The sequence below is a fragment of the Neovison vison genome, chromosome X (genome assembly GCF_020171115.1).
Source record: "Neovison vison isolate M4711 chromosome X, ASM_NN_V1, whole genome shotgun sequence".
NCBI classification, from domain to species: domain Eukaryota; kingdom Metazoa; phylum Chordata; class Mammalia; order Carnivora; family Mustelidae; genus Neogale; species Neogale vison.
The window spans coordinates 39,016,532-39,033,426 of NC_058105.1; the positions used below are offsets into that span (position 1 = coordinate 39,016,532).

A 16,895-nucleotide genomic window follows, 5' to 3' on the forward strand; every position below is an offset into this window, starting at 1 on the left:
TATACCAAGTCTTACATTTAACTTTTTAGAGACTGTATTTCTATTTTTGCATTTTAATGAGTCTTTTTCAGTTGTCTCACAATACTTCATTTGCTTTTTCTCTGTTTTGACCAACGAAACTTTTGATATACAGCAAATATCACTTACTCTGATTCCTTTTGGTCCCGGTGGCCCTGGAATTCCATCATCACCCTGAAAAACACAATATATTTAGTTCTTGTTCCTCCAAAAATAGCCCTCAAATAACTAATTTTACATTATAACAATGAGACTTAAATTTTCGTGAATCTTTGTGAAAGTGAGAAACTTACATACCTAAGAAAGAAGCATTGATACTGAAAGCACTGAGGTAAGTTATTAAAAAAAAAAAAGTCTTCACTTATTGAGAAGAAAACTGCTGACATGTAGCAGAAACTTTGTATCTGTAAAGTGAACCCTAAAAATCATACAAAACGAAGATGAAATAGTGGTACTGATAACCCACAAATCATTCACACATAACCCAAATACAAGCTGAAAATCTGGGCAGTTTCTATATTGTGCCAATCTGCTTGCCATGCTAGTAATAAAGAGTATCATTTCTTTTCTTTTTAAGATTTTATTTATTTCCTTGACAGAGAGAGCACACATACGGCAGGGGAAGCACAGGCAGAGGGAGTGGAAGACAGAGAAGCAAGCTCGTGGAAGAGGGAGCCTGATGTGGGGCTTGATGCTGGGCTCAATTCCAGGACCCTGGGATCATGACCTGAGCCAAAGGCAGACAATGACTGAACCACCCAGGTGCCCCAAATAGCATCATTTCTGAGCTCAAATATGTGCTGCTCTTGAGTCTGCCATTTTAAACCTTTGCTTTGTTTTATAAGGCACTTTCTACTGGCAGAGCTCAGGAAAGAAAGAACCATAGACTTTCTAAATTTCTTCTGTAGACTCCATGAAAAAGAGGTCTGCCCACCTCTGTGTTAATCTGTGTACCCATTTCTAAATTACAATTGCATTGCTGAGAATTTTAAGTTTTGCCTCATTAAGTTTTTATTAACTAGTTTTTTTTTAAGATTTTTATTTATTTACTTGACAGACTGAGATCACAAGTAGGCAGAGAGGCAGGCAGAGATAAAGGAGGAAGTAGGCTCCCCGCAGAGCAGAGAGCCCGATGTGGGGCTCGATCCCAGGACCCTGGGATCATGACCCAAGCCGAAGGCAGAGGCTTTAACCCACTGAGCCACCAGTTTTTTTTAATGGAATAAAGAAAACCTAATTCTACTCCAAAAGATGAGAATTTCAGTGGAGTATACAGCTAGTGGGCCACCACCTGAGGCTTTAGATAGGTTTTATTAACCTGGGACACCTTGCTTTACAAGTGGTTTCTGAATTACACAACTCATAACCTTGGAGGTTCCACTGGAGGTTCCTTGAAGCCCACATCATAGACTTCCTTCCAACAGCACAGCTCTATTTCTATGTTTTATGTGGGGCTTCCATAGTTTCTTATGCTACTGTTATAAATTACTACAAACTTAGTGGCTTAAAACAATACAACCTTAGAGTTCTGGAAGTCAGAAGTATGGCAGTGGTCTCTGTGGCAGAACCCTGTTGTTTTTTGGAGGTTCTAGGAGGAGAATCCATTTCCTTTTTTCCAGCTTCTAGAGAAGCCAGCATTTCTCAACTCATGGCCCTCCTCAATCTTCAAAGTCATCAATGGTTGAATGAATCTTTCTAACATTGTATCAATCTGGACACTGACTCTTCTGCCTCCCTCTTCCACATTTAAAGGACCCTTGTGATTATAGTGGCTCTACCCAGATAATCCAGAATAATTTCTTTAAGTCCAGCTGAATAAAAGATTTAATTCTATCTGCAATCTTAATTTTGCTTGTCTCTATAACCTAACATATTCACAAGTCCTAGGTATTACATCATGGACATCATTAGGGGGTAGATGTTATTCTGCCTACTATACCTTGCTTTTTAGAAAGTTTAATAATCAACTCTTTCCACAACAGATGCATCTCTAAGGAGATTAAAGTAAATCTAATTCTATTTTAAAACAACCAGAAGGCTTAATGAATCTTTTTGCGTCTTTCCACTAAGGGCAGAAATAAGACAAAGATTCCTTAATACTGTGCTGGTTGTCCTAACCAACATGGTTAAATAAGTGGAAAACAGAGGTATAAAAATTGGAAAGGATGAGGCAAAACTACCACTATTTGCAAATAATATGATTGCATGCAAGGAAAGCAAAGAAAATTACAGGAAAAACTACTATAATCAGTAAGGTAAATCAGAAAGATAACTGTGTGACTGTATATAAAATTAATGTGAGAAAACAAATAGTTTTCTTAAATATTAACTACCAGTTAGAAAACATAATGGAAGAAAATATGCAATTTATAATAGCAAAAAGAGGTAAAATATTTAGAAACAATCTTAATAAGAAATGTACAAGATTCGTAAGAAGAAAAGCTTAAAACATTTCTGAAGTTCAAAAAGGAAGATGAAAATAAATGGAAAGACATTCCATGTTCTTGGATAATAGGAGTCAACATAAAAAAAATGGTCAATTCTCAACAAATTTAGTTAAACTGTGACACAATAAAAATAGAAATAACATGAGGTTTATTTTTCCAAACTGAATAAGGCAACTCTAAAGTTTATATGGAAAAATAAACAAGCAAGGACACTGAGGAACATTCTGGAAAAAAGAGAAAAATGAACAGTAAGGGGAAACTGGCTCTGTCAGATACAAAAATACAGCATAATACATCAATAATTAAAATAGTTTTGTTCTGATATTTGAAAAAGCATATCATTGAAAGAGTATGGAACATCTAAAAACAAGTCCATATATTCATGTGAATTTGGTTTATACTGAAGGCCGCACTGCAAATCAATGGGGAAATTTACACTGGGACACATTTGTGAGGACATCTGGAAAAAAAATATAGGTGGAACCTATATAACAAACCATACACAAGAATGAATTAGAAATGGATATTTACATGAAGAAATGAAACTATTAAAATACTAGAAGAAAAAAATGGGAAAATTATTTTATAATCTTTCAGTGGGAAAGGCATTTCCTACTCAAATCCAAAAGCCGCAAAGGACCCCTGAGAAACGCACAGAGACACATAAATACACACATACACAAACACACAAACACAGGCACATACTCAGCAAAGACATGACAAACTAGGGGAAATAACTGCAACTCACAACACGGACAAAAGGTAATCACCCTAATATATAAATAGTTCATTAACACATAAATCCCCCAAGAATGCTATAGAAAAATGGGCAAATGAAAGGTCATAGAAGACAGTTCACAGAAAACACAACTGATTCTTTGACCTATGAAAAAAGCTTAATCTCACTCTTAATAAGCGAAATACAAACTAAAAGCATTGAAAGACCATTCATTTTTAATCTATCTGATTGACAAAAAGCCGAATTTCATGATACAGGTAGGTATAAGGTATAAGGAAACTGCTCTTCTTGTATATTGCTGAGCCAAGGATAAATCATACAACTTCTTGTGGGGCAATTTGGCAGTATCCATAAAAATACATAAATACATGTACCCTCTGAGCTAGCAATATCATTTCTAGTAAAGAGATAACCCCTCATGGGGGAAAGGAAGTGTATTAAAATTGTACATCTTAGTAGCACTGTTTATAGAAGAAAAAAACCTGAAAATTATCTAACTGATCATCAATAGCGGACTGGCTTAACAAATTATGGTTTACATACACAAGGGAATATAATGCAGTTATAAAAGATAATGAGAAGGTTCTGTGTATACTGAAATGAGGTATCTCCAATGTGCTTTACATGAAAAACCAAGGCAAATATGTTGACTATGCTAAAACTTTATAAACAAAGGGAAGTAAAAGTGTGTCTGTGTGTATATGAGCATGTGTGTGCATGTATATATTTGTATCTATATGCATATCCATAAAAAACACTGAATATATTCACAAGAAAGTATTAGAAATTGGTACCTATTAGGGATATGTAAAACTCAGTGGCTAATGTTCATAGGTGGAAAAGAAATATTTTTCACTATGTTCTTTCTTATGCTAATTTATTTTCAATAAACTGAATATATTATCTATCAAAAATTTATTAAATTTTATTTTTAAGAATACAGAAATCCTCTGGAAAATTATATCTATACATTCCTATTTATGTATTTGTTTAATATATCTTTACTTTCATATATAAGAATATAAAGATTAAAGAACAATCCTATGAAATTTTTGACTGGGCATATATGTTAATATATATATGCACATACTAGAACACTGAATCACATAACAAGTATAAATTCAGCATTGGTAGAGTCACAAAGTGTTTCAAATTTAGGATCCGAAAAGTTTGGAAAGCAGTATAGCCTTCTCATTACACAGATATTAAAATGGAATCACAGTAAAATATTGGACTACTTTCTAAATCTAAAATGCATTCCACCACACCTTTAAAAAATTCTCATACTATTGTACAATAATTCTAGTTAATGCTACACTATTTCAAAGGGATTCGGATGTAGTTAACTTTTTTTAAGCTGCCACAAATCTTTATTAAAAGTGCTACCTCTCAATAAGCATGGTACACAAGAAACTTAGCCCCTATTCCTGGGCAAACTCAGGTGCAAGAAATGTCACTTCATTTTCCTATGGTTCAGCTTAATTTCTATTTCAAAGCACACACTTCACTAACATGACTGAAATTTAACCTCAGTTGATTGAAGTCCCCACCTCATTTTTGTAATGCTGTGCCTAAATTATGGAGAACGTAGGGACCTCCAAGTTGTTGAAGGGTGGGACAGTCCCCATCCAAGCTGGAATTACTGAAATGTCCCACACTAGTAGTATGTATGGATTACTGCTGACTTGGTGCTCAGTTCCAACCACTTGACTCTTTCAGATCTCTCTGCTATTTCTGTGCCACTCCTGGGTACACAAGAAACATTCTGCTGTTTTTACACTTCATTAGCCCTAAGAAATTCTGTTAAATGTCCCATCTTCTTAACTTCTATGCAGTCATTTAGAGTCTTGCTTTTTCCTTCACATACATAAAGTTCCACTCAGGAAATTCAGCACAGGTCCCTTCTGCTCTTGAATCTAACAAAACTACCATGATGTACTGTCACCTCCTCAGAAGTCATGCCCAAGCACACACCCCCAATCTATGCTCTGATATAGTTAAGTGTTTAAAAGTACTTATGTATTTAAATTAATTTCCTCCTTTATTGGAAAGACTACCTGATGATTATCCATTTCATCTCAAAACTCTAGTAACATAATGTACCACTATTATGTGAAATAAGATTAGGGAAAAAAAAGGTTTTTAGACTACTTTTCCTTTCTAGGCAAATGAACATAACTGGCCTTTTCATTGTCAGTTCACCAGTCTACCTAATACAGAAGGTAAAGGACAATCAACCAAAAGAACTATTTTTAGAAAACCCAGGAACTTCTCCGAATCTTAATATTCGCTATGCTCTCTTCCCATTCCCTATCTTAACATGCACATAAGATGCTATCCTCACTAATGGTAGAGGAGCGACTACCTGTGTTGCAGTCAGTGGGGATAGGACAACAGCACCTTTGGATCCATGAGCCTGGGTACAGGTCAGAAAGGCTACATGGATCTATCCTCTCATCTCTCTCTCCCACAGAATAGCCTATGTGACTTCTACCTCACCAAATTCACTGCTATACCTGTCCCAGGAAACTGTCACCAGTCTGAATTTGATAAACTGCTGAGTATGTCACCCACCATTCAATTCCATAGATAAATACCTCACTGCTGTGCCACTGAATATAACAAATGGACATTTCTCTAAACACAGAACTTTTTAGCACCTCCGATACCCCAACCTTATTACACTGGACCTGATGTTCCCACAGTTGGACTGAGAGTACAGAAACAAAATGCCTCCTCACAGGTAATATTGCTCCTTTCTGAGATGGGATTAACTGAAGCATCTGGGAAAAAGGAAGTGGGATGTGCCGCTGGGCCTATTTTGACCTCAGTAGTGGTGGCCTCCTACTCCCCATAACTGTGCTCACCCTACACAAATTTTTCCAATTCTACTCAAGTACTCTACCCACAAGAGGGGACTTCTGGCTCACTGACCCCTACTACCAAGCACTGTGTATGTGTCTCCCCTGGGGTACTATTTCTTTTATAAAAGTCAGGCCTTCAACATTCTTACCAATATAAGATGACACCTAGTCCCACATTAAAGATGGCTTCATGCCTCTAGTATTACTGGTAAGAGACTGTCACGTATTCAAGACAGCCCCTCCTACTGAGCATATCAAACTAAACAGAGAAAGAGAAGAATTCCAAAAACCAGGTACTCTGGTTACTGAGAACTGACATGTTGTATTATCGATTATACTCATGTGTATTCTCCAGGCAACTTTTCCCACTCAGGGTCATTCAATTCCAAAAATGTGTGTGCAACCTGTCTTTGACCTTTACTTAACTCATTAATGAAACTACTTCAGTTTTAGCAGCAGAACGGACTAGCCTCAATCCCTTGGCCCAAACAGTGTTAGATAACAGCACAGCCCTTAACTTCCTGCTGGCCAACAAAGGCAAGGTCCTCACCAGTACTGTTTCATGGGGAAAAATGGAACAGTGGGGAAGCTGGTGCTTTTGCTGGTTAAACATTTTGCTTATTACACTGCCACAGTAAAAGGCTTGATGGTTTCTTTCATTTTGGCTTGTTTTCTTAATCAGCTACTCTGACACCTGGCAGTTTAGCTCTCCAGCTCAGCTGAGCTCCTGACAAAACTTAATTTTTGTTAAGGATCTCAATAACCACATCCAATTAACAGCATCTTCCAAAAACATCTGAATATGGCAGTAATATTCAGGTTTTTTAAACCAACAGTAAAATACAAACTCTTAGTTATTCTATTGTTTTATTTAGACACTAATTTCTGGCTATAATCCAGTAACTTCTTAGTTGATTTGACACCTAGTCCCACATTAAAGATGGCTTCATGCCTCTAGTATTACTGGTTGGCAACCTGACACATACCTTTTGTCCCCGAGGCCCTGGAGGCCCTTCTGGACCTGGAAATCCAGGCAAACCTGGATGGCCTTCCAAACCTGGAAATCCTCTCTCCCCCTGCAATTGAACAAAGTGAATATTATTTGTGATGAAGTTATTTGTGAATTTTCAAGCATGAGTATGGTTGAGATTAAAAAGAGCCAAAAGACTAGAGAATGTTGATTTAATGATACTAAAATCATAATATCTACTAACATGGGAAAACCTACAAGATGTAAGTGGAAAACCGCAAACCATTCTGAATTTATATCATATATTATAATGTAGTATCTTGCTTTCTTATAAAACTAAAAAGCATATCAGAGATGAGGTAAAGTTTAACTATATTGACATCAAGAGTTTAACAAGGAAGACAGCAATAAATCCAGGAAACTTGTTTGTAGGGGATACATAAAATAAGTATGGTGCAGGGATGAAGAAGTGTAAAAAAAAAACATCTGAGAAGTTTTCAGATTTGCTCCAGAGTAGGGCAGTTGCAGGATTATCCAGAATAGAAATTCATTAGCTGACAAGATAAATTAGCCAGAAAAGGGCTCTAGAACATTAATTTTTTTTTATTTCTTCTAGTTGTAAAATTAATACAAAAAGGAATACATGGTCATTATAGAAGAACAAAAAACATTTACCTGTTTTCCTCTACTCAGAATTACTAATTGAACTGAACTCAAGTCTCAGTTCTGACCACAGCACTTATCAACACCAGCACAGAAGGGCTCCCAACCTACTAGTGAGGTTTCCTACATTTGATCAGCATCTATACAGTGTTGCCTGATATGCATATCTGCACAGACAGGTGGGCATATAGAGCTGCCATCTATACTAATATATCATTATATCAACATATTACAGTTAGTTAACTTGCATATAGCCAATTATGGAAAGAGTGTGAGCCCTGAAATCCCTAGGAGATCCAACCACAGAAAGCAAACTCATCACTATTGAGTTTAAGAACCCTGAGGGCTCACAGCTCCAAGGCTTGTGCTCCCGACTGCAGAGCTGCAAATAGTTCCTCTACTTTTCTAAGGCTTGAAGGCTGAGTCTCTGGCCAGAGGCTCTGGACCTCATTCTAGGAACCCTTTTACCAGATCCTATCCACAGTGACAGCCTAGGCAGCACCTGAGAAAGAGAAAGCATCCATATCTATAAGGCAACTGACTAATGGACCATTGGAGGTACATACTCCTAGAGGTTAAGGTAGGGTAGATTTTTATTACATCCTCAGTGTGTGTGTGTTGGGGGGGGGGATGTGTGTGTGGTAAGTACTAAGTTTAGTCTAGATAACTTCGATAATTTTATATTAAATAATTCTTTGTTATGATGACTCACAATAAATATAAGTACTATGAAGAGGCTATTCTGGTCAGTTTCCACTCCCAGTGACAAAGGCAATGAATCAAATGATAGCCAATTAATGGTAGGTCTAAGCATTCCTATAGTTTTGGCAATACCCACTATTGACATGTTAACATGTTTTCTCTCTATTTTCTATAAATATATTTCTTTGTTATTTTAATTAGCCATATAATTATGATAATTTAGTATTAATCAACCTCATCAATTCTTTTGAGGGAAATAGAGCAAAAGGGAAAAAATAAAAGGTTCAAAATTTCTAGAGCTGGATTGTCTCAAATTGTTACATAGTCCATCTTTGGAAGAGTTGGTAGTAGAAATGCGATTGCAAGCGCAAGTCAGAAAGGAAGCTAAGAGGGAAAAAATATAGTTCAAGTAGATTTCCATAAGTGGAAAACATAGCTACATTCTGGGATCTCCACTAGTATTTAAAACATCTCTCTGCCAAAACTTGAGGATAATGCTTGAAGAAAGCCATTTTTTTAGAAGCAAAACTGCTATTTGGGCTATACATAAGAGAGGAATAAACCAGAAATTGAAAGTGGAGAGTGCTAAAAAGCTTGTGTGTGTATTAACATAACTATATACCCCAAATCTCCTGATACTACAGTTAAATAATGTTGTGTTCCTATCTAGCTGACTGAGCAATATTATAACAAGGAAGAGAGAAGGGCACCTAATGTACAGTAGCGAAAAGAATTTCAAGAACAATCCCCAGCCTTTAAAAGGTAGAAGGTTTCCTGAAATAGAAGCTATAGAAGCCTGCCATGAGGTGGGGTGAGGAGGGTCTTCTATCTAATTCCCACAGATGGTATGAAAGGTTCACATTTGCTATTTGCCTGCCTTTGCTACTGGTGGCAAGGCAATCATTCAGTCCTTAAAACTAATCTACAGTTTACTATAATTTGCTAACATTCACATAGAAAATGGCAATAGTACGTCTATTTGTGAAGGCCAAACTTTAAAAAAAAAAAAAAAAAAACTAGCCTGGGGCACCTGGGTGGCTCAGTGGATTAAAGCCTCTGCCTTCGGCTCAGGTCATGATCCCAGGGTCCTGGGATCGAGACCTGCATCGGGCTCTCTGCTCAAGTAGGGAGCCTGCTTCCTCCTCTCTCTCTCTCTGCCTGCCTCTCTGCCTACTTGTGATCTCTGTCTGTCAAATAAATAAATAAAATCTTAAAAAAAAAACTAGCTTATGCTGCCTGCCCATATTTAAATAAAAAACTACTCTTACTTTTCACTGTGGAGCAATCTTCTCTCTCTGCCTGTCCCTTATATATTGCTATTACTCTGGATTCCCTTTTTGACCCTTCTCTCTCTTTCCCTGGGAGATCTCAAATATCCACACATTTTTTTCCCCTAAAAGCTAAGCTCACAGGACCAACTGTTTTAAATATCTCCACTTGAATATCTCACAGGGACATAAAACTCACCAATAATGATAACAAACATGTATCGAGCTATTCTAAAGTGTTCCCAGTTTTTATTTATTTAATTCTCCCAGTGACAACATGAGGTAAATACCACCATTATTTCAATTCTACAGATGAAGAATTGGGACAAAGAAAAATTGTGTAATTTTCCCAAGAGCAAATTTAATATAAAAAACACTGAGGTCATTATCTTTCAACCATCTTCCCTGTTCCAGCAAAGAGCACAATGTAGACCACAAATTTGTAATAATCTTGACTCTACTCTTTCCATTACCCCTTCATCTAATTGATCATGCTATTTCCACACTGCATTCTTTTTTTTTTAAGATTTTTTATTTATTTATTCGACAGACAGAGGTCACAAGTAGGCAAAGAGACAGGCAGAAAGAGAGGAGGAAGCAGGCTATCTGCTGAGCAGAGAGCCCGATGCTGGGCTCGATCCCAGGACCCTGGGATCATGACCTGAACCGAAGGCAGAGGCTTTAACCCACTGAGCCACCCAGGCGCCCCCCCATCACTGCATTCTTATAACCAACAGAACAAATACCCAGAAAATATCCATTCTATGAATGAATTTCCTTAATGGATTATATAACACTTATGGGCAATGTTTTTGCCCCAAGTACAGAAAAAGTGTAAGTTAGGGTTAGGGGAAATTATACAAAGGATAACTTTTTGTGCTAAAGTTCTTTTATATACCACAAGCTAGTATTAAAAAGAATAACAAGCTGATTTACTTAGAAAGAAAATGTACTTTGTCAGTCAAAGGTGCCCATAAAAGTGTTTCAATTTTACAGGAAGGGCACTTTATAATCACAATAGGAAAATTACCTGATCATGGAAATGAAAAAATATTTTTAAGAATGGTTTCTCAAGAGAGATACAAAATTAACAGGAAAACACTGGATTTCTAAAGATAGAAAAATAAGCAGGGGGACAAACTGCTATAATGACCATTGAAATTACAATTGATTTTGGATTATAATATTGCAAAATTGTAATACAAACATATGGGCAAAGCAATACCATTAATGGACAAATGAAAACAATTATTAACTAAAAACTGCAATTATGGGCAATTTTGTCTTCTTTTTGAGTAATTTCTATGTTGTTTTTGTAATTATATAGTACAAAGAAATATTTGATGTATATAATCAGGAGAACAAAAATATTGACCTTTGACAACTGCTAAATGATGATAATTTAGGTTAGATGATCTCAAACTTCAGCTTGCATCAAAACTGCTTGATCGACTTATTAAAACACAGATTAACTGGTTAGATTCAGTAGGTCTCCTATGGAGCCTAGGAAACCTGCATTTCTAACAAGCTCCCTATTAATAGATGCTGATGCCACTGGTAGAGGAGAACACCTTGTTTAGGTAATGTTTGAGTGTGACATGAATTGTATTTTACTTTATAATTTCTATTGAAGTATAGTTGACATACAATGTTATACCATTTTCAGGTGTGCACAGTGATTTGACATTCTATACATTAAGCTATGTTCATCATGATAAGCATAGTTACTGTCTATGTAACAGGAATTTTATAAGTTGTCAGCTGGTTATTTTCTTCTTAAAAATTTTTATTTAAATTCATTTAGCCAAAATATAGTGTGTCATTAGTTTCAAATGCAGTGTTCAGTAATTCACCAGTTGCATGTAACACCCCGTGCTCATAATGTGGGTGTACATCACATGCCCTCTTTTTTTTTTAAGATTTTATTTATTTATTTGACAGAGAGAGATCACAAGCAGGCAGAGAGGCAGGCAGAGAGAGAGGAGGAAGCAGGCTCCTTGCTGAGCAGAGAGCCCGATGCGGGGGCTTGATCCCAGGACCCTGAGATCATAACCTGAGCCACCCAGGCGCCCCTCACATGCCCTCTTTAATGCCCATCACCCAATTACCCCATCCCCCACCTACCTCCCCTCCAGCAACCCTCAGTCTGTTTCCTAGAGTTAAGAATCTTTTGTGGTTTATCTCCCTCTCTGAAGACTTTGCAGTTTTTCCTCCCTTCCCCTATGACCCTCTGCCCTGTTTCTTATATTCCACATGAGTGAAACCAAGCCATATGATAATTGCCTTTCGATGATTGACTTTTCACTCAGCATAATACCCTCCAGTTCCATCCACGTCAATGTGTCAATGTAAATGGTAAGCATTCATTCTTTCTGATGGCTGAGTAATATTCCATTGTGTGTACATGTATATGTATATGTATATGAATGTGTGTGTGTGTGTGTGTGTGTGTGTGTGTCTGTGTGTGTGTGTCCCATCTTCTTTATCCATTCATCTGTTGATGGAAATCTAGGTTCTTTCCATAGTTTGGCTATTGTGGACAATGCTGCTATAATCATTTGGGTGCACGTGCCCCTTTGGATCACTACATTTGTATCTTTAGGGTAAATACCCAGTAGTGCAATTGTTGGGTCATAGGGTAGCTCAATTTTTAACTTCTTGAGGAATCTCCATACTGTTTTCCAGAGTGGCTGTACCAGCGTGCATTCCCACCAACAGTGTAAGAGGGTTCCCTTTTCTCCACATCCTTGCCAAGATTTATTTCTTCCTGAGTTGTGAATTTTAGCCATTCTGACTGGTGTGAGGTGTGAGGTGCCATCTCATTGTGGTTCTGATTTGTTCATCCCTAATGCCGAGTGATGCAGAGCATCTTTTCATGCATTGGTTGGCCATTTGGATGTCTTCTTTGGAAAAATGTCTATTCATGTCTTCTGCCCATTTTCTTGACTGGATTATTTGTTTTTGGGGGGTGTTGAGTTTGAGAAGTTTTTTATAGATCTTGGATACTAGCCCTTTATCTGATATGTTTCTTGTCATCAGGAGTGTAGCAAGTTTTGTTTTTAGCAGTGTGCACTTGGACACATTTCTTTGGCAGAACTGATATACTTTACTATTCGTGTGTTAAACTTACTGTTTTAAAGTAGTTTTATTGAGGTACAATTAACATACAATAAATATGACATATTTAAAGTATACAATTTGAAATTATTTTCACATATGTAACAATCAAAATAATGGACATATCCATCACTCACAAAAATTCCCTTATCTTTCCAACAAATGTTGCTCAACTAGACATCTATATGTTAAGAAAAAAAAGAATCTAGACAGAGACCTCTCACTCCTCCTAAAAATCAACTCAAAATGGATCATAGATCTAAATACAAAACTCTAAAACTCCTAGAAGACAGCATAGGAGAAAATTTAGATGACCTTGGGTATAGTGATAATTTTTCAGATACAGCAAAGGCATAATCTATGAAAGAAATAACTGATAAGTTGGACTTCATTAAAAGTAAAAACTTTTGCTCTGCTAAAGTGTAACTGGAATGAGAAGACAAGCTACAGACTGGGAGAAAATATTTGCAAAAGACACATCTGATAAAGAACTATTATCTGAAATATACAAGGAACTCTTAAAACTCAACAATAAGCAAACAAACAACCTGATTTAAAAATGGGTCAAAGACTTTAACAGATACCTCACCAAAGAAGATACACAGATGGCAAATAAGCATATGAAAAGATGTTCCATCTAATATGTTATCAGGGAAATGCAAATTAAAACAACAATTACATACCACTACACATCCTTTAGAATGGCCAAAATTTAAAACTCTGACAACACCAAATACAGGGCCAAAGATGTGGAGCAACAGGGACCCTCCTCGTTCATTGCCAGTAGGAAGGCAAAATGATACAGCTACTTTGGAAGACAATTTGGCAGTTTCTTACAAAACTAAATATACTCATATGATCCACCAATGTTTCTTGGTATTTACCCAAAGGAGTTTCAAGCATATCCTCTCTCTCTCTCTCTCTCTCTCTCTCACACACACACACACACACAACCCACAAATGCATGCTTATAACAGCTTTATTCATCATTGCCAAAACTTGGAAGCAACTAACATGTCTTTTAGTAGATGAACAAGCAAACAAACTGGTATATCCAGACAATGGAATATCACTCAGCACTAAAAAGAAATGAACAATTAAGTAATGAAAAGACCTGGAGGAACTTGAAATACATATTAGTAAGTGAAATAAATCCCATCTGAAAGGACTGCACACTCCAACTATATGATATTCTGGAAAAGACAAAATTATGGAGACTGTAAAAAGATCAGTGGTTGCCAGGGATGAGAGTGACAGATGAAGAGGTGGAGGACAAAAGATTTTTAGGGCAGTGAAAATACTCATATGATAATATAATGATGAATACATGTCATTCATTATACATTTGCCCCAATCCACAGAATGTTTGTTCAACACCAAGAGTGAACTCTAAGCCAAATTATGAACTTTGGGTGATAATGATGCATCAGTGTAGGTTCATCAATTGCAACAAACTTACCACTCTGGTGGGGATGTTGATAGTCAGGGAAGCTATGCATGTATGCATGTGTGGGGCTAGAGGTATATGCAAAATCTCTATATATGTCTTTCAACTTTGCTGTGAACCTAAAACCACTCTAAAAAATTAAGTCTTTAATTAAATGTAATATTGAAGTGAACATGAATATATATAAAATATAAAAAAATTGTGTTCCCTTTTATAATATTTTCTTCATGCCTCTACTCATTCCACCCAGGGAATAAATATTCCCCCCAGGGAAGAAAGTGACTTACTTTCTGTCACTCTAAGTTAATTTTCTTTTTCTAAAATTTCATATACATGGACTTATATAGAATGCACTCCTCTAACTTTTCATTCAGCATAATTATTTCAGATTTAGACATGTTGTGGTATATGTCAATAGCTCTTTCCTTTTTATTGCTGAGTAGTATTCACTGTACAAATGTATTATGATTTGTTGATTCACCCACCTGTTAATAGTAATTGGGTTGTTTCCTATTTCTGGTTATTACAAATAAAGCTACCATGAACTCATATACTACTCATGCACAGACATATGCTTTCAATTCTCATAGGTAAATGTCTAGGAAAGGACAGTCATCTGATAGGTTTACACTTACCTTTTAAAGAAACTGTCCAACTTTTCCTAAGGGCTTGCTTCATCTTGTATTTGCACCAGCAATCTATAATAGTTCCAGTTGCTCACCATCCTCATCTATACTTAGTATGGATATATTTTAATATTTAGGCATTCTAGTAGGTTTACAGTGGTATCTTATTATGGTTTTATTATGCAGTTCCCTAATTAATAATGCTGAGTAACTTTCCATGCATTTATTTGCCATCTACATATCTTAGTTTGAGAAGTAACTTAAAATCTTTTGCTACTTTGTTTCTAATTTAATTTTATTTTGGGGGTTGTTTTATTAATGAGTTTTGAAATTCCATTATATAATTATATAATCTATATATAAGACTCTTTTTTTTTAAAGATTTTATTTATTTATTTGTCAGATACAGAGGGAGAGAGAGCGAGCGAGCACAGGCAGACAGAGAGGCAGGCAGAGGCAGAGGAAGAAGCAGGCTCCCTGCCGAGCAAGGAGCCCAATGTGGGACTCGATCCCAGTACCCTGGGATCATGACCTGAGCTGAAGGCAGCTGCTTAACCAACTGAGCCACCCAGGCGTCCCTATATATAAGACTCTTTATGAGATAATGTGATTTGCAAATATTTTTTCCTAGACTGTGGGTTGTCTTTTCATTCTCTGAACAATGTCTTCAAAAAAAAATAATTCCCTAATTTTGATGAAATACAATTTACCAACCATTTCTTTTTTTAATTTTACTTTATTTTTTCAGTGTTTCAAGATACCAACCTTTTCTTTGATGGATTGTGTTTTTGGTATCCTAAGAAATATCTGCCTAACCCAGATCATAAGGATTTTCTCCTAGGTTTTTTTCTAAAATATGTCTAGATTTAGGGGTTTTGTTTTGTATTGTTTTGTTTAAAGATTTTATTTATTTATTTGACAGAGAGAGACACAGCAAGAGGGGAAACACAAGCAGGGGGAATCGGATAGGGAGAAGCAGGCTTCCCACAGAGCAGAGAGCCCAATGCAGGGCTCGATCCCAGAACCCCGGGATCATGACGTGAGCTGAAGGCAGCTGCTTAATGACTGAGCCACCCAGGCACCCCCAGATTTAAGTTTTTCTACAATCTATTGTGAGTTAATTTTTATATATCGTGCAAGCAATGAGCCAAAGTCCATTTTTGTGTATATGCACGTCTAGTTGTTCCAATACTATTTGTTGAAAGACTATCTTTTCTCTACCTAACTGCCTTTGCACTTTTGTTAAAAAAAAAAAATCAATTGATTACATATCTGTGGGTCTATTTACAGAATTTTATTCTGTTCCATTCATCTATATGTCTCTTTCTTTGCTATTAACACACAATTATGTTTACTATAGTTTTATACTTAGAATTGTGTACTCTATTGTGTATTTCCTTCTTTTCCCTATTTTAAATTTGATTTACTTGTCCTTTTCCAGGTTCTTAAGTGGAAAATGTAGATCAGTAATTTTAAAGCTTTCTTCTTTTCTAACATAGGTATTTAAAGTTATTTCCCACTAAGCCCTGCTTTAACTCCATCCTACAATTCTTAGTATACTGCAGTTTAATCATTATGCAACTTGATATATTTTCTAATTTTCCTTGTGATTTCTTCTTTGGTCTATCAGTTACTTAGAATAGTGTTTGCTAACTTCCAAATAGTAGGGAATTTTCTACATATCTTATTATTATTATTGATTTCATATTCATTCCATGTATTCAGAGAGTATATACTTATGTTTTCAATCTTTTGGAATTAACAGGGCCTCATTTTATGGCACATCATACGGCCTATCATGGAGAAATTCCATCTGCCTTTGGGGAAAAAAATTCTATAATTGGATGTAGGACTTCATATATGTCAATTAGTTCTAGGTTGTTAATAATGGAATTCAAGTCATCTATGCCTTTACTGATTTTTTTTTTCTAGTTGTTCTGTCAATGACTAAGATAGGTGTATTAGGATCTATCAACTACGATTGTGGATTTGTCTATTTGTACCTTTAATTCTGTCACTTTTGCTTCATGTATT

General features: G+C 36.2%; 1 protein-coding gene across 5 annotated transcripts in view; it reads right to left on the reverse strand.

Moving 5' to 3' along the window:
• Window positions 1-16,895, reverse strand: part of COL4A5 (collagen type IV alpha 5 chain) — a 221,396-nt gene that overhangs the window by 107,176 nt on the left and 97,325 nt on the right. For all 5 annotated transcript variants that reach the window (XM_044236046.1, XM_044236048.1, XM_044236047.1 and 2 more), the window contains exons 3-4: window positions 7,055-7,144; window positions 148-192 (exon numbers count right to left, since the gene is read on the reverse strand). In XM_044236046.1, the coding sequence (XP_044091981.1) occupies window positions 148-192; window positions 7,055-7,144 (135 nt within the window). The remainder of the gene's footprint in view (window positions 1-147; window positions 193-7,054; window positions 7,145-16,895) is intronic.